We start from the raw sequence: 17,048 nt of genomic DNA, 5'->3' as shown, positions 1-17,048 counted from the left end.
GGTTAGCAATTCAGGTTCTGTAGAATTACATGTATTGATACTAGTAAATTGTTTCTTGAATTAATAATTTTTTTTATCTTCTATAGACAACTGGAGGAAGAGTTGGAGGCTGAGGCAAGACTTGAGGAGCAAAAACAGAAGGACCGGGAAGAGGAACGGCAGAGGCTCCGACAACAGCAGATGGAGGAGAGAGAACGCCGCGAGAAAGAGGAAATCCAAAAGTCCGGAAACAGCCAGGAGGAGAAAGAAAGACTCCTACGGGAACACAAGGAGAACATGGAAAGGATACGAGACTCCATGGATCAGGAGCAGAGCCGCAGCAAGCAGGCACTACTGGCCAAACTGGAGGCTCGCAAGAAACGCCGCATGGACACCGCGAAAGCCAAGGTGGACAAGGAGATCATTCTGGAGAAGGACTGCGAGGAGATGGAGAGGCTAACCTCTCACGCGGATGACGATGATGAGTTCCTGCAGGCGGGAGCACGGTCGTCCATGGCGGGCGGTATCATGTCAGGACTGGGCGACAAATCCTCATCAGGCCTGGGTCAGTTCACCCCCACTGGGAACCGCGAACAGGACTGGGTTAACATGCTCATGGCGTCACCACTTTTCAAACAGATCAATGACTTGGCGGACATGTTGGATAAGACGGAAGGTGGCATTGCTGGAGGAGACAAGGTGCTAGGTAGGTCGGAATGTAACACGTCAAAGGAAATTTGGGCGGGGGACAGAGGATACCTGTATGACAAGCTTTATTTATTATCCTTTACTTGATCTGTTGACGGTTTTCGACCCAAACACTTATTTAGAAATGGAAACTAGAAAATGTTTGATGAATCAAAAGTTGTTAAATTTTCCTTAACTTTCAGTTTGCCTTATATTTGAAATAAAGATATAAATCACTGAGGATTACTTTTCCTTAAAGATAATAAATGTAAACTTAAAACACTGCATACTTATAAATATTTTTTTTAATAAAATTTATATTCAAAATATTATCAGGATTTAACATCTTTTTCCTCTTTTACCAGGTGGGGACTATAGTCGATCCTACATGGATGTGAAGGATGCTCAGTGGGTCTGTAAGGGTGACCTAAAACCGGCGGACATCAATCAAATATCACCCGCTCAATTCGTCATTTATCGTTTCGGTGTTTTTGTGACAAGACTATTACATGAAACAATCGGTACACCTGAAGTCAGCTTACTCCTTGCCTCGAACTTACCTCCAAACAACTACGAACACAATGCGTTCAGGAACTCGGTGTTTTACGAGCATGCCAAGAAGATTCTGTTTGTGCGGAGAGAGAGAATGGACTCAATTGGTGAATTTGTTGTGGTGATTTTGCATTCGTTGGCTCATATCAAAACAGGAGACTTAACAGACGATAGTGACACTGTCTTCCTGCGAGAGTTCTACAAGGTGAGATCATTAAATTGGACCAATTTATATAATTATTAGATTGTAGAGTGTCTGTAATGCATAGCAAGTAAAAGAACTAATCATATGATAGAGCAGGATCAAGGGTAACATCTGAAATGTTTTACTATTAAGTTTCTCTGATTTTTTCCTTTTGATCCATAATTGGTTGTAAATTAACTTTAATTTACTGTTCCAAACTCAGCTACATGCCGAAAATCAGAATAAGAGACCTATAACTGTCTTTATTTTAGGCACTGCGGGTTGTTTGTCAAGACATGTTCTTCTCCCGGGCACACAACAACCCCACCCCCCAGACTCGACTGGCTCTGGAGCAGACCCTTGGTACCATCAAAAAGCAGGAGGAGAAGATGTCGGTGGTTGGAGACATCGTGGACATGAAGGTGGACGGACCGACCAGGATCGACTTCTCTGAACAGGTAAAAACATATGATGTTAGAGTACTTTCATCTCCTCTCAGAAAATATTTTAGGCTTACGAAAAAGGGGAAGGGAAAAAAATATGATAACTTCTAAAAGTTCTAGCTCTGTTTCTTTAATTTAACACTTAATAAACAAAATTTTGCAATAAATAATAAAATCTTGATGAATAATACAGTCATGTACTAGATTTGCTGTATTAGTTAAAGAGATATCGTGACACACAAACTCATGATTTACCAAATATCAAATTTTTACAAGATTTCCATGTATTTGATAGATCATGTAATTATGAAAAGATAAACTTTTGACACTGTTCAAAAGAAAATTAATCCAATCAAAAAAAAGAGAAAAATAGAATTATTCAATGGGCAAACACATAAATATTGAGTTTCCCTTTTGCTTCATAGCCACACAAGTACAGGGGAATGTAATTTTGCAGCGTGGAATATATCATGAATCTCTCGGTGAAACCTGATGTCTTTAAAACCTAATATTTTTATATTCATTAAGGTGCTTTCTATGAATGCAAATTTTTTTTGAATAAAGAAATCAAATAATCTCAATAATATATAAATAAAAACTGGTTTTAGGATATTAGCTAAATGAAGAAATTTCTTGATTTCCAGAGTATGTCTCAGCGACTTTACGGGTGTGAATCTCTAGCCAGCAACGCCAGACTACGACAATTCCTTTCCTCCAAAGGAGGCTTCCTAGCAACCAGTGACTTTGTCAGCAGCAGAATGTCGGAGCTAAAAGGTGGCAACACACCGCCTGTAACACCGCGGCGCAGCCCACGGCGATCAATGGCTGTTCCATCAATGAAGACACCCCCTAGTGTCAGCGACACACAGCTCATGGAACTGGAAGCCAGGAATGACCAACTCAACGCTGATCTCGCACAGGTAAACAAACAAACAAGTTTACTATGTAGAACTAGCTAAATCTTAGTCATCTTGCATTTTGAAACTTTTGAGCATGTGCAATGGTTGGACTATTTTCCACCAAAAAATGAGGTCAGGTTAGGTTAGATTCTGAAAATCAAAATGGCTGAGCATCATTATACAGAGAAGTTTATGAAGCAATGGAGTATGACTGGCTTTGTTGTTTTGTAGACCCTAAAAGCGGTGTCGGACTTGGAGGAAGGAATAAGGAGCATGGAGAAGAGTTCATCCAGTGACCCCCGACTGACCTCAGCCAGGGAACAGCTGGCAACCATCCTCACACGTAAAACCGACCTACTCAAAAGAATTTCAACAACGGAGGCCGACATAGTCAGGAAAGAGAAGGAAGTCAAAAAGAGGCGATAGCAAATCAGATTTTGGTGACCAGGCCTCATCGAAAAATCTTGTGCATTTAAACTTTTCTATTCAAACAAAACTAACAAAATATTGATGCTATGAAGGAGCTTTAATCAAGAACTGCTGAGATAATGGCCGTGTTTTTTCTTTAGATCCATGTTCTGTCCTTATTTGTGAGCCCTGTTATTTATCTGACCATTTTCTTCATACTGTGATACTTATATCTATTTATTATTATTTAATTTGTGCAATTTTTTTTTACATATAATTATAATGTATACAATTGTTAAAATGTGATGTTTTTGAAAATTATTTTTACTATGACATTCCGTCCTAATAGTAAATGAATTTAATTTCTTTTCCATTATTATCAATTTACAATGTACATGCGTATATCAGGACCGTCCAATATTGTTTATTTTGTTAACTGTCTCTCAGAATTCAAGTCTATGATCCAGGCAAAAACATTTGAAATAAACTCACCTTGAATAATTACTGCTTTGAGGGTAAAATTTATGATTTGTGTTTCGCTATTTAAAAATTGAATAATTGCAGATAAAACGCTTGTAACTGTTTTTCCTTTTTCTATGTATTTTTTAAAACTTTGTATTTTTAAGGAAATAAAATATATATATTATAATAATGACTTGACAGGTTTATTGGTTGACTTTTATATAGATTGCTAAGTAATGTGTCGTTGAAAATAGCTGACATGAGTTCATAAATGTTTTTGATCGCCATATTAGTTTCGATTGCTCGCCAGTATAGTGGTCGAGAAAGTTGCGGTCGGTTGCTTTAAATTCCGATGGAAGCATTCAGGTTGTGCCGACTTCTAAAGGCTTGAACTATACTTTGTATTAATATGGTTGAAAAAGCGAAATAAAAGAAATTACAATTGATAAAAATAAAAGATGGTATATTATTTGAAAGAATTTCAAAAGTATTCGCATTATCTTTTGCAAATAGTGCTGCCTTTCTTCACGTGCACATCGAACACGTGTGTCGTTCATACAGAGTGCATAATTCTACATCATTTTGTTGACCCCCAATTGCACTATATCCACAGAGTTAACATGCGATAGTAAATCCAAGAAAGAAACAAGGTGTTGACATTTTTATCAGTTTTTACAGAGAAAACATCCTTTTTTTAACTGCATGCTGTCACTGCACATCTGTGCACAGCGTATGGTTTGCGCATGTGCGATGGTAAAACAGTACAACACAGGGAAACGTTAGATACAGTAATCGAGGATTCTCGAAATACCGGTGTGTGTGCCCGGATTTCAGTTTGTTTTGTTTCGTCTTTATCAATATTCCTTACCACTGCAGTACTTGTGGTTGTCATCTATTTTTAAAACGCGTTTCTACAATCTTTCCGTTCAATGTAACGTGTTCGGATGAATGATATGCCTGGGTACAGTGAAACCTAAATAGTGTTCTCGGCCTGTTACAATAGAAATCGACAACTAATACGGCGGTAATCCGAGATAAAAGGGAAATGAAAATTCATGTCAGATTTGATTTGCATATTGTGATGATATGGAGATCACGTCTTTGACTGATTTCATATAACATTATACTGATACAGAACTACAGACGTTGTAAGGTGGGTAGATTCCTGTTTTATTCACAGTGAACACACAACGATCATGGGTGATAGAGTTCTCCTCTGATTGGTGACCCCGGGGTGCTCTAACCGATTACTGCTCCATTAGGGCCTCCTCTATAAAATATCAATAATAGAATTATTGGCAACAGTGCTCAGTAGACAACAAAACTTAATTTTATATACTAAAGACCATAATTAGTTTCATTATCTTTTTATAATTAATGACGACTACCAAACATTTCTATGAACAGGACATCATGCACAGAGGAATTACTCACACGTCGAGGCATTCTTGCATCAGACATGATTCAAAGTCAAAGATTCGGTCTCTGAAAAACCATCATCAAAATTAGTTTCAAAATTAGTAACGGTTGATTAAAAACTGGCGTCGGCTCTAGTTTTTCATTGCTGAACAACAAAAGTCTGTTTTACCATTTTAATCAATAGCTAAAAACTTCATATTCAGAAAACTTTCAATAAAAGGCAAGTGATTAAAAAAGAGGAGTTGAATTTGGAGGAGTCGTCAAGAAAAATATATACTCGGCTCCGTTGTCATGGATACTGATCATGCCCCTCATCATGTGACCAGCCGGTACTGTGTAGTCCACATCTCCGTCGTAACTATTGACCCAGCCACTGTAGAAGCAGTTGTACAGACACATTCCTGTGAAAAAGACAGCGGTGGGATGTCGAATAAAGACCATAGTTTAACTGTTATGACTTATGCATGTATCTATGTCAAAGAAACATTTTACAGCGACATACCTGTTGTTTCACAGCAATAGAACCTGAAACGTCTGTCCTCTTTATCGTTGTCATGGTAACTGCTTATCCCATCCAAGGCCTTCCCGTGTGGACACTGGAAAGCCACCGGCTGATCGAACTCGTTCACGTAATCTAAAAGTTATTTGTAGTCATTGTGATTTTTCTGATTTGAAAACAGAATTTATAGTGTAAAATATCTAAACTTTTAATGAATGTCTACTCAAGTTATATGAGTGTAACCTGGGTTGGGACAGTTTACGCTTTATAATCCGCGAAGCTACTATGATAGTATGCACAATCTAACACTGGTGACATTGGATTCCGAATCAAGAGGACCATGGGTCACATTGCTCAACTGCACAACAATATATTTTAGCCCAAGTGAATAGACAACTGGCTCTACTTTACTATGTTAAATACAATTTAGTCCATCTGACATTCACCTGTTCTCTCTAAGTACTAGTTTTTGGTGTAAAAGCAATAGTCAGATAAGAGGAAAAATGAATAAAAAACATAAAATGGACCATACAGGCTTTATGAATTTACTGAGTTTGCATGACTGGGTGGTGCCCTTGGAGTCCCCAAGGTCACGCCGTACCTGACCAAGTACAGTTCTCGGCGAACTCCGTGTACTTGGAGCACGTAAAATCAAACACCCTGTCCTCTCTGTGGTTGTCATGGTGACTGACTATTCGACTGATGGACTGGTGCTGCGGACAGGTAAAGCTGAAAGGTTTGTCGTATTCATTGACCCATGAACACACTCCCACAACAGACAGAAAGAGGAGAGTAAGAACTGGAAAGATAAGACAACTCTGTAGATAAATCCCCGGGGCACATGTACAGATAATCACGGTGCCAAAGACGTGATAAAGATCTGTGTTATATAAGAATAAAGAGTACCATACATATATACTTTGTGTATACTACTCCTGACGCGAGCAAATAATACTTACCTGTAAGGTGAGACATTATTCCGCCTTATAAGAAGATTGCATAACTTCCAAGATAACCATTCTTTGTGATACTAGTATCGGTCTTCAATGTCAATAGAAAGTTTTCCAAATTCTAAAACGCTAATCAGAGCGACAGTGTTACCAGAGAATCAGGTGTCTGGGCGAATGATTCGTTCATTTTAAATGCGTATAATATGGTTCAGGGGTCACGTGTCTAAAGTATTCTACAAGTCAGATATGGTCATAAATTAATACGTTACAAAAGATGTGTGCCTTTAGTATATATGATTTTATTAAGTTATACCGGTACTTCCTGTATTTCTCTGGTGTTATGCTTTCAATTTCTGCGAGTAACAGGCAGTGTGTGCTTGTAATTCACCATACTGTAATGCCCTTATGTATTATTCATTTTCTCTTTTATATTAAAACATCATTAAACTCGAACATGTACACTTTTAAATAATTCACTTCTGTTTTTGGTTTACATAGTAAAGAATTGTTAGCTCTGTGACTCGCTTTTAACTCAACACATGACACTCAAATTATGGTTGCTAATTAAAAATGACTTTAAAACATAAGCATTGTAAACATAAAAACCAGAAAAATATTTTTTGACCAAAATCGTGACCATGCCCCTTTAAGGTGGTATGGGACACCTCTATTTTGTGACGTATTGTTTATCAAAACAAACAATGAAATGAGGTATAATTATATGAGTAGTTTCTTTCCCAACATTGTCACATATATTTTTTTAAAACAGCGTAGCGCAGTGGATTTGAGGGTTTACTACGACTCTGTAAGTCATGAGTTCGAATCCCGCTGGGGGTTTTACGATTTTTACCTCTCCAAATATTTTTAAAAGCTATATTTTTGGCTAAAAATTGTATAAGTTTGAAATTTCTAAACAGATAAAAGTATTCTAATTACAATATACTTTATTCTCGCCGGTGTGAAATTGGTTTGTCCAGTGTGAGACAGCAGTGTGAGATTTTTCTGTCTTACACTGTTTATTACTACGCCGATTTAGAACGTATACAAACATTGTCTGATGTAGGGAGATGGAAATTGATGGATTGATATTATCCACTAAGTAATTGTTTTGCTTAATAAATCAAAATTTACCATATTTTTATTTTAAAAACTGGTGTATGCTCTCATTTTGACTAGCACTATTTGAAGCACGCGGAGAGATAAACTGAGAGTAATCTTGTGAACGTCATAACAGAAAGTTGTCAGACATCTTTTTTAAAGTAAAATAATGCGAGAAAAATAATCATTCATTATGACGAGTGTAGGATGGTGAAATTCCACCTTGGGGCCAAGATTTACAGTCTAGGACTCGGCAGAGCCTCGTCTTAGACCGTGAATCTTGTCCTCTCGGTGGAATTTCACTATTTGATAGTTGTCCATTTCGTTATACATGTACATGGCTCTACTTCTACAGGAGATCAATATAGTCTCAAAGGGCCTGGACGACCCAGCCATCTTAATATTTAATATTTTAAAAGTGGTTTTATTTTAAAGAATGAAAATATACACGACCCTCTGAAGTAATCTTAACATTTATTGTTCACACGAAGGATCATCTTCGCTAGCGAAGTGTTACGAACCGCTTTTCTCCCTTGGCTAGTGAAGATGACGATGGATAAAAAAAATTAACTTGAGTGCATTGGTATACGTTTATATTACTAAACCAGACATACATAAAACCAAAATAAAGTAGATTTTAGACAATCAATGACGTCCACTCGTGTTGTTTGCTGATCTTTTCCCGATCGTACCCCCACCTGGATTCCTGAAACAAAAATTGAATACTGGATTAGGCAATAATTGACGGTAATGGTATCCATATACCGGCGTTCATGTCGTCCACAGGCGAGCCATACGGCATCAGAGCTCTCTAAAGACGTGTGATCAGGTTCGAATCCCGTGTTTTTACAATTTTTTTTTACGTAAAAACCTAAGAGTTACGAAGGATAGGGTAAGAAGAATGACCAGTTATCTTTATTGTTATCAGCTTGAACTCCTATTTTAGACGACAATGTTACGATCAATGAAATATACTTACGAGTCCGAGCATTGCTGCATAAGACAGACCTCAAAATCAAAAATCCTGTCCCTGGAAAGAAAATCATTTGTAACTTATACAGGCATTAACCACAATTCTATTTACTCCTTATCAGTAATTTGCTAAAGAACATACTCGGCCCCGTTGTCATGGATACTGATCATGCCCCTCATAACGTGACCAGCTGGTACTGTGTAGTCCAAATCTCCGTCGTAACTATTGACCCAACCACTGTAGAAGCAGTTGTACAGACACATTCCTGTAATGTGAACGACATAAACAGTCAATTACATAATAAATTTACTGTTGGAAATTAGATTGTTGTTGATTGTTTCTGATTAAAACCTGGTTTTTCACAACAGTAAAAACGGAAACGTCTGTCCTCTGCTCCGTTGTCATGGTAACTACTGACGCCATCCATAACGCCACCATTCGGGCACTGGAAAGCGACTGGTTGGTCAAAATTATTCGCGTACGCTACAAAAAAAAAAATTCACAAATTCGAATAAGTTACAATTCACACAGATTGAACCTATAGCTTTTAAAAGGTATTCAATATATAATGAACGGATAATGAACATTTTTGAATTATGTTAAAGTTATTTAGTTAATAAACTAGATAACAATGAAAATGAAATGAACAAAATTCACATGTCTGACAATTTTGAAGAAACCGCCATTTTGCATCTTAAACCTTTTGAAGAGTTACATGTATATTTCTTTGAAGATAAAAAGAAAAATTTTAATTTTGTAAAGATATCTGTAGATAAATGGTTCATTTTAGTTCATATTTTGATGAAAAAGAAAGTTTATGCATATATTCATCAAGAGATTTGTATGGATTTCAAATAACTTTTTACAATATCTTAAAGTGGTTAACTACACCTGGAAAAAGTTGCTGAAACCAGCAAAAAATTATTGATTATGTAAGATAGCATGAGTATATAAGTCAAATTGGTGAAAAATATGCAAGTTTGGATAAAAATTTTGCAATGCAATGCAATAAATATAAACAAAAGCCCGAGGTGGATTCGAAATCATGATCTGCAGTTCATTAGACCGATACTTAAATGACTGAGCTATGATGATTGACAACCAATTGGAATGGTTCAAACAGTTTAACAAAACATTTGAATCGCCATCTTATGACGTAGTGTCTTTAAAAATATATAAGTGTTGAAGTAGTGAGGCACCTTAATACATTTGCTTCATATAGTCTTCAATGTAAAGTTCATTTAATTTGACAGTAATCAAAATTTTCATAATCCCTTTGGTGAAGCATTTTAAGTTAATAACACCTTCAAAATGATATCATGGTTAGGTGTACAAAATGTGGTCTTTATACATCAAATACCTTATGTCTGTTTACCATTAGGGATGAGATGAATGTTACTGTCTATAAATACCGGTATTTTCGAATTTGATTAAATTGCCGCCATTTTCGTGTAACGAAGCATACCTGACCAGAAACAACTTTCCGTTCCTTCAGTGTACTTAGTGCACTGGAAGTCGAACTTGCGATCCTCTGCCCCGTTGTCATGGTGACTTACCACCCGGTTGATTGACTGATGTGAGGGGCACGTGAATGTGAAAGGTTTGTCATAGTCATTGACCCAGGACTCCACCCCAAGGAACAGGGATAAAGCGACGACAACTGTATAAAGAGGCGATGGATTTACACGTGTTAAAATTATGGCCACTGTCCACAATGAGTGAGAGACTTACCTCCGACTTCCAGCATGGTCGTGTCTACTGATAACGGCGATAAGGTGTTTTTTCTTAAATACTGTGTACAACTTTAGGGCAAATAGAAGAAATAATCATTTGTTCTTATGGCATAAATATGGCCGAATAAACCCAGTAATGGAACAAGAACAGAGTAATCTTAAAGCATAAATAAGGACCCCCCCTCCCCCCACACACACACCCCACACTCAAAGACTACTAGATATAAGAAGGATAAAAAGACTATGTAGCAAATGAATTTTATTTCCACAAAGCATCATTTTCCAATGACTGTTTCTCCAGGATTTCCCCTGTAAAAACCCAAAAGGTGGTGTATTAATGCATAAAAAAGGCCATATTACTGTATATCAATGCATAACTCTAAGCTTGAACTTACGTCTCCAAGCACTGCTGCATACGACAGACATCAAAATCAAATACTCTGTCCCTACAAAACATGTATACAAAAGTTTCTGTAGGCTGCCTTCATGTCAGTTAAACCAATTACAGCCTCATTCTGGACATACATACTCGTGATGGTTGTCATGGACGCTTGTCCAGCCTCGCATCACGTGACCGTCTGGTACTGTATAGTCCAAGTCTCCATCGTATTGGTTGACCAGACCAGAGTAGTAGCAATTGAAGAGACAATTCCCTAACGTGAAGGGAAAATATTTAAAACAAATACATATTGAAAAAGTGATTCTTTGAACATTAATGCAAACAAGGCTAATCAAATAATTTTGAGTTCTTATGTCAACCGAACTGGCAGAATGCAATTTAGAGTTTTAAAAATCAAAAGAAATAATAGAAAAAGGGTCTTGCTTCAGGGATAATTATAGATTTAAGAGATATACTACAGCAGGTTCATTTCACAGAAAGAAGCGAGGAGTTAGTTTTAGGCTTGTAAATTGGCATTTTTAGAACGTTCAACGTTGACAATAACAAATAATTTTCAATGCTGTTGCCATCTATAAGTTCTAGAACCTGGACTTTCACAGCAGTAGAATCTGAAGCGTCTATCCTCTCTGTGGTTGTCATGGTAACTGCTGACCCCGTTTAACACACCTCCATGAGGACATTGAAATATTACAGGTTGGTCAAAGTCATTCACGTACTCTAAATAAAGAGCATAACTATCAAAATCTTACTGCCTGTTCCATCAAAGATTAAACTGTTGACATATACAACTGATACTGACGGATATACCTGTCCAATAGCAGCTATCAAATTTTGAATCTTCATAGTTACTACACGTAAAATCGAACACTCGGTCCTCTTTGTGGTTGTCATGGTGACTGACTACCCGCTGAATGGATTGGTGTTGAGGACAAGTGAAAGTGAAAGGGTGGTCGTAGTCATTGACCCATGAATATACGCACACCAGCAGGTGAAGGAGAGCTGTAATTGGAGAATTTGATACTAATGATTCTATCGGTACTTCTACAGAACTGTTACGAAACTTGTCGAAATTTTACTTAATTGAAACAAGCTTAAATACCTGCGAACAACAGCATGTCTCCGATCAGTTAGGAGCTTGTTAATCTGATAAGAAGTATTACACTTTGAACTGATAAAGAATTATCAAAACCTGTAACGAAAACGCTAAAATTGTCATGTGTGATTTTTATACATATAAAACACCTGCATTTTAGTATTTCTATAACAAGATTTCAAGTGTACAGTGCAATAAAGGTAGCCAAAACATTTCGTAACAATCATTGAAATATTTCAATATTGTTTTATTGCAGAAAGTACAGGAAGCAACAAGGGAACGGAACTAAGAAAGCTAGGAAACTACACTGTATTGGTAAATGTGTAACAGTATTTAACGCAACAGCCTCGTTCTGGACACGACGTGGGCAGATGACAAGCCGAACACCCAGACAACCCTTTTGATATATATATACTACATGTAATTTGTCACGACTCAATTCAAACTCTTGAAAGATGAAGAAAGTATCACTGTCCGTACATTAGCATTTCGACTGTCAGAATTACTTAGTACTTGGTATAGAATGGTACCCAAACGGCAAGGGAACGAATTCATTGAGTTTATGTCAAGGTGTGATATTGTGCTACTTATATCTATTTATTATTATTTAATTTGTGCAATTTTTTTTACATATAATTATAATGTATACGATTGTTAAAATGTGATGTTTTTGAAAATTATTTTAAATGTGACATTCCGTCCGAAAAGTAAATGAATTTAATTTCTTTTCCATTATTATCAATTTACAATGTACATGCGTATATCAGAACTGTCCAATATTGTTTATTTTGTTAACTGTCTCTCAGAATTCAAGTCTATGATCCAGGCAAAAACATTTGAAATAAACTGACCTTGAATAATTACTGCTTTGAGGGTAAAATTTATGATTTGTGTTTCGCTATTTAAAAATTGAATAATTGCAGATAAACGCTTGTAACTGTTTTTCCTTTTTCTTTGTATTTTTTAAACTTTGTATTTTTAAGGGAAAAAAAATATATATAATATAATAATGACTTGACAGGTTTATTGGTTGACTTTTATATAGATTGCTAAGTAATGTGTCGTTGAAAAAAGCTGACATGAGTTCATAAATGTTTTTGATCGCCATATTAGTTTCGATTGCTCGCAAGTATAGTGGTCGAGAAAGTTACGGTCGGTTGCTTTAAATTCCGATGGAAGCATTCAGGTTGTGCCGACTTCTAAAGGCTTGAACTATACTTTGTAATAATATGGTTGAAAAAGTGAAATAAAAGAAATTACAATTGATAAAAAATAAAAGATGGTATTGTAACGTGTTTTACCTAAACAAAATATCGGGTTCTTTTTAAGGGATATAAATATATTAATTTTACTTCTACTATTCCTGAGTACAATGATTAAACTTGATTTACAATTGATTGGAGGTGTATTTAAATCACTTATTATTGTTTAACTGGGATACTTATCCCCGCGTGCCTTGGTAAAGGGTTCTTAATATTACAGGAAGTCAGGCGCCTCAGTCATATAGACTTACTACCTCCCGACAACCAATTAAGATTCCAATTCCAATCACCGCTGAGGAGTACTCCTTCCCCTAGTCTGTCTACTTACAACCTCACAAATTACTTCTATCAGGTTTCTATTACCTTCCAGGTCTTGCGGGTTCTTCTGAGAGCTGTGGGTTTCAGACCTACTCTGCCTAATCTGCTAGATGTGTCTGTTTATATACCCTTGGGAGAGTTTACTTCCAAGGGGGGACCAGGTCATTCCATTTCAATGGGTGTACTCTATTACGTGTACGGGTATGCTTTATTACTTAAACTTCATGGGTGTGTTTCTCTGCTTGTCACTACCCCTATTCCGTTTCACTACCCACGCCTCTTACACCGTGCGTCCCGCACGCTAAATCAATGAGAATCAAATATGTTTTTTTTTCTTCTAATTTTACATAAGGAGATATAGTTCAAAGTATAGTTCACAGTAACTAATTGTTACCATATGCATGAAACTTGACAGCCATCAAACAATTTAAAGAACATCTACATGTGAATTTACAGAGTTAAAGTAACAAACTGTTACTAGGTAAAACAAAAGAATCTTCTCAGCAAAACATCATTTGCATGCAAAAAGCACATTCATTAAGAACATCACAAATCTCAGTCATTCCAGATATCTTCCTCGAAACGCTCCACTGTCTCACCATCTTTCTGAAATTTTCTGGTGATTCTTATTATTTTCTGGTGACTCTTTCCTGCCTTGAGATTTGTATCAGTCTGTGTTTCAGCGTCAACTTTCTTGCTCTTCTTAGAACAGCATGAGCAGTGTTGGTCATCCAAGGGCGCCTTCTGTACCACCAAAGCACTGTTGCTAGGTTCCTCTATCTCTATCTCTTCATTAGTAGGCAAGTCTATGGTCACCGTTTCTGATGTCTCCTTGTTTCTTCTTTTCACCCCTGGTAAAACTGGAGACGTCTTCTTCCTGTACGTTCTACCGGCTTTTCTGTCCTTCTCCTCCTCAAACAAGAGTTCTCCTGGATCCTCCTGCCAATCCTCTTCATCTTCCACGCGTCTTGTTGGAGATTTCTCAGGTTCAGTGGACTCCAGTGGGGTAATACAATGGTCCTGACCAGGGTGCAATCGTTGCATATGTTTCACCAACACAATCTTCCTACCAAAGGCATGATGTGGTAACTTTCTTGGAGGTTGCTTGGTTGGCTTTTCTCCTTCTGTATTGATATGGTGCTTTATCAACGAGGTTCTACCAAAGTCATCTTTATTCCTTGAGAAAATGCTGCTAAACTTAATACGGATGTTTTTCACCTGTGCCGTCTGCTCCGCTGATAGCTCAGGTCTTGTCCTATCGAATAATTCTTGCAAATGCTCCCGAAGGACCTCTTCTCGTTCCCCAGGCATGACGTGATTAACACTGCCTTCTGTTTCTGGCATAATGATTTCTTTTACCGGGAATGTCATTCCTACGACTGTGTTCTTAAAAATTGTCTGGGACTGGCCGGACACGTTAATCAGTCTAACTGGTATTTTCTCAGATGAATTGACTACAGATCGAGCTACCAATGCTCTTCCGCTGTCCTGAAACTTGGCACAAGGTTCAATTAACAACGGTATCTGTGGGAATTTCGGTAGGTCTAACTCTTGACCCGGGCATACCATTTCGCTTTTAGGAGGAATGGATATGGTTTCACATAGGCTCACCCGAAAGCAGCCAATATTTCCTTGCATTTCTAATTCATGTTCTATCCCACGTACATACATCTTGGTCTTGCATACGTCAACCAGGCATTCATTCGTTTGTAAGAAATCTAATCCAATAATGCCATCTGCCTTTATGTTTGCTATCACTGCCTGAGTCTCAAATTCTTGAGAACCAAGTTTAATGCCAAATACTCCTTTTCCTTGTACCGTAAGAGGCGCACCATCAGCCCCTACAATTCTCTGTGATATCGGTAAAAGGGAAGTTCTGCTGATTTTGTCTATTTCTGCATACAGTTGATCTGACAAAATAGTCAGAGTGGCTCCCGTGTCTCACAATAAATTACACTGAGTGCCATTTACCTTTGCCTTGACAAACAACCCAGATTCATGGCTGTCTTGGTCAACTTTCATGGCCGTTGTACTGGACACTCTCGAATCATTCCTCTTATTGGAATCTGTATTCCCTTTGACACTGGATGAATCCTTTACCTCTGGTTTTTGCATTCTAGTGCCACCTTTATTGTTTCTCAGAAAACAATCTTTGATCATGTGGCCTTTCTTTCCACAATGGTGGCATTTAAAAGGAAATCTACCTTCCTTGGCTATATTACCCGTATCTGCAGCAGCAGATGATTCTTTTACCGAGACATTAACAATTTTCTTTTCTAAATCTTTAAGAGACGCCTGTATCTCATCTCTTAATTGCCTGAGTTCCTCCCTAACAGTAGGATCTTGTGCATCAGGTGTAACTTGGTTATTGCTCGTGGTCCTGACATATCCACCATTTTCTCTTCTTTGACGTTCTGCTCTACAGAATGCCTCAATCTCCACTGCACAACGTATTGCTTCATTGAGTGACTTTGGTCGAGATTGCTGAATGCGTAGACGCATATCAAACTCTGTCAAAGCATCTATGAACTGATCTTTGGCGATCATCTCTGTAACTTCTCTGGGAGCAGTTGGATATGCCAGATGCGCTAGACGTCGAATACTTTCACCAAGTTCTGGTAAAGATTCATTTGGTCTTTGGCGCTTCTCTCTGAGCATTGCCCGGTAGAGTTCAGTTTGATTCGCGGGTGCAAATCTCGATTCCAAAGCTTCGCATAACTCTGCGTAGGTCCTATTCACTCCTGATCTCATGTTACCGAGGACGGTCTTGGCCTGTCGTCTTAAAGAAGCTGCCAGATACAAGCTTTTCTGCTGGGAGTTCCATGAATTGATATCGCTACAGGCCTCAAAATGCGCTTTGTAATCAATCCATGATGCAGTGCCGTCATATGTTGCCGGTTTCATCACTGTTTTACCATAGTCCTGAGACCGTTCATTCGAAATATTGTTAGTTGTAGTAATAGTAGGAAACGATCGGTAAACGGATTCCTGCACTGGATTCCAATTATTTGACCACGTAACCGTAGACGAATCTGATGATGACACCGCACACCGAGTACTTAGGTAAGGGTTTGGTGTCAAATATGTCTCGGTGAACACTGGTTGGCTTATGGTTCCTAAGCGCGACAGCCTGTTTTCAGTATCTATAACCTTTGGCAGTGTACGATCCTTCTCATCTTCGTACAATGTGTACCCAGGCTTTGGGTATTCAAAGTGACCAGGTGCATACCCCGTGTTCTTCGGTGTTTTAAAATTTATTTCAAAACTGTCGTCAGGGTTGCGATTGCTTTTGTGGCCCATGTCTACTCCGGAGTCTGGCATTGGCGAATGTTTGGCAAACTGTGGAGTTGATCGTAATCTTTCAATTTCTGCTCGGAGCTTTTCCCTTCTGGCATCTATGGCACTGAGGTCGGCTAACAAATCGTCTTCACTCATTCTGGTATTATATTCTAACTGGGTTACAATTTCCTATAAATGCACTTGGTTAACTTTGCACTCGGTAAACTTTGCACTCGGTAAACTTTGCACTTGGTAAACTTCACCAAGTAATATTCATTACCCGGAGACTAAGCAAACCAATAACAAGCCTAACAATACACGAAGTAACGCTGTACACACGCGCCGCAACCGACCTTTGGATAACTATACACAAGCTCTAATATACTTACCAAGTCACAAATACTCGGTCC

At 37.9% G+C, this 17,048-nt stretch overlaps 4 protein-coding genes across 4 annotated transcripts in view; 1 reads left to right on the top strand and 3 right to left on the bottom strand.

Moving 5' to 3' along the window:
* LOC105345050 (uncharacterized) overlaps nt 1-3,804 on the top strand; it is an 86,432-nt gene extending 82,628 nt beyond the window's left edge. Inside the window, exons 131-135 of the mRNA XM_011453028.4 lie at nt 87-685; nt 1,032-1,423; nt 1,675-1,860; nt 2,490-2,765; nt 2,976-3,804. Of these exons, the coding sequence (XP_011451330.3) occupies nt 87-685; nt 1,032-1,423; nt 1,675-1,860; nt 2,490-2,765; nt 2,976-3,170 (1,648 nt within the window). The 3' untranslated portion in view covers nt 3,171-3,804. The remainder of the gene's footprint in view (nt 1-86; nt 686-1,031; nt 1,424-1,674; nt 1,861-2,489; nt 2,766-2,975) is intronic.
* Nucleotides 3,805-4,245: 441 nt separating this feature from the next.
* On the bottom strand, nt 4,246-6,831 carry LOC105345009 (dermatopontin-like). The gene is made up of 6 exons (XM_011452972.4): nt 6,492-6,831; nt 6,134-6,331; nt 5,536-5,667; nt 5,311-5,434; nt 5,049-5,099; nt 4,246-4,884 (listed from the first exon to the last, which is right to left on the bottom strand). Exons 1-6 carry the CDS (start codon nt 6,505-6,507, stop codon nt 4,854-4,856), a joined length of 552 nt encoding a protein of 183 aa, XP_011451274.3. The 5' UTR covers nt 6,508-6,831; the 3' UTR covers nt 4,246-4,853.
* Nucleotides 6,832-8,157: 1,326 nt separating this feature from the next.
* LOC105345051 (dermatopontin) lies at nt 8,158-10,407 on the bottom strand. The gene is made up of 6 exons (XM_034445951.2): nt 10,285-10,407; nt 10,019-10,213; nt 8,905-9,036; nt 8,695-8,818; nt 8,560-8,610; nt 8,158-8,286 (listed from the first exon to the last, which is right to left on the bottom strand). The coding sequence occupies exons 1-6, from the start codon at nt 10,298-10,300 to the stop codon at nt 8,226-8,228; spliced, it is 579 nt and encodes a 192-aa protein (XP_034301842.2). The 5' UTR covers nt 10,301-10,407; the 3' UTR covers nt 8,158-8,225.
* Nucleotides 10,408-10,528: 121 nt separating this feature from the next.
* Nucleotides 10,529-11,931, bottom strand: LOC105345007 (hemagglutinin/amebocyte aggregation factor). Its single transcript, XM_011452969.4, has 6 exons — nt 11,786-11,931; nt 11,494-11,685; nt 11,272-11,403; nt 10,816-10,939; nt 10,682-10,732; nt 10,529-10,595 (listed from the first exon to the last, which is right to left on the bottom strand). Exons 1-6 carry the CDS (start codon nt 11,799-11,801, stop codon nt 10,562-10,564), a joined length of 549 nt encoding a protein of 182 aa, XP_011451271.1. The 5' UTR covers nt 11,802-11,931; the 3' UTR covers nt 10,529-10,561.
* Nucleotides 11,932-17,048: the final 5,117 nt, after the last annotated feature.

Source organism: Magallana gigas, chromosome 2, assembly GCF_963853765.1.
Source record: "Magallana gigas chromosome 2, xbMagGiga1.1, whole genome shotgun sequence".
NCBI lineage: Eukaryota > Metazoa > Mollusca > Bivalvia > Ostreida > Ostreidae > Magallana > Magallana gigas.
This window is presented reverse-complemented; position numbering and strand designations above follow the sequence as displayed.

What these genes read in the sequence shown, in the direction of transcription:
- LOC105345007 (XM_011452969.4), bottom strand. An exon ending in CTACTGCTGTGAAAGTCCAG is followed by an intron (nt 10,940 to 11,271) that starts GTTCTAGAACTT and finishes CCTTCACGTTAG; the next exon opens with GGAATTGTCTCTTCAATTGC. An exon ending in ATGCAGCAGTGCTTGGAGAC is followed by an intron (nt 10,596 to 10,681) that starts GTAAGTTCAAGC and finishes GGGTTTTTACAG; the next exon opens with GGGAAATCCTGGAGAAACAG.
- LOC105345009 (XM_011452972.4), bottom strand. An exon ending in CGAGAACTGTACTTGGTCAG is followed by an intron (nt 5,668 to 6,133) that starts GTACGGCGTGAC and finishes AATAACTTTTAG; the next exon opens with ATTACGTGAACGAGTTCGAT. An exon ending in ATCCATGACAACGGAGCCGA is followed by an intron (nt 5,100 to 5,310) that starts GTATATATTTTT and finishes ATGGTTTTTCAG; the next exon opens with AGACCGAATCTTTGACTTTG.
- LOC105345051 (XM_034445951.2), bottom strand. An exon ending in ATCCATGACAACGGGGCCGA is followed by an intron (nt 8,611 to 8,694) that starts GTATGTTCTTTA and finishes TTTTCTTTCCAG; the next exon opens with GGACAGGATTTTTGATTTTG. An exon ending in ATGCAGCAATGCTCGGACTC is followed by an intron (nt 8,287 to 8,559) that starts GTAAGTATATTT and finishes TTTTTGTTTCAG; the next exon opens with GAATCCAGGTGGGGGTACGA.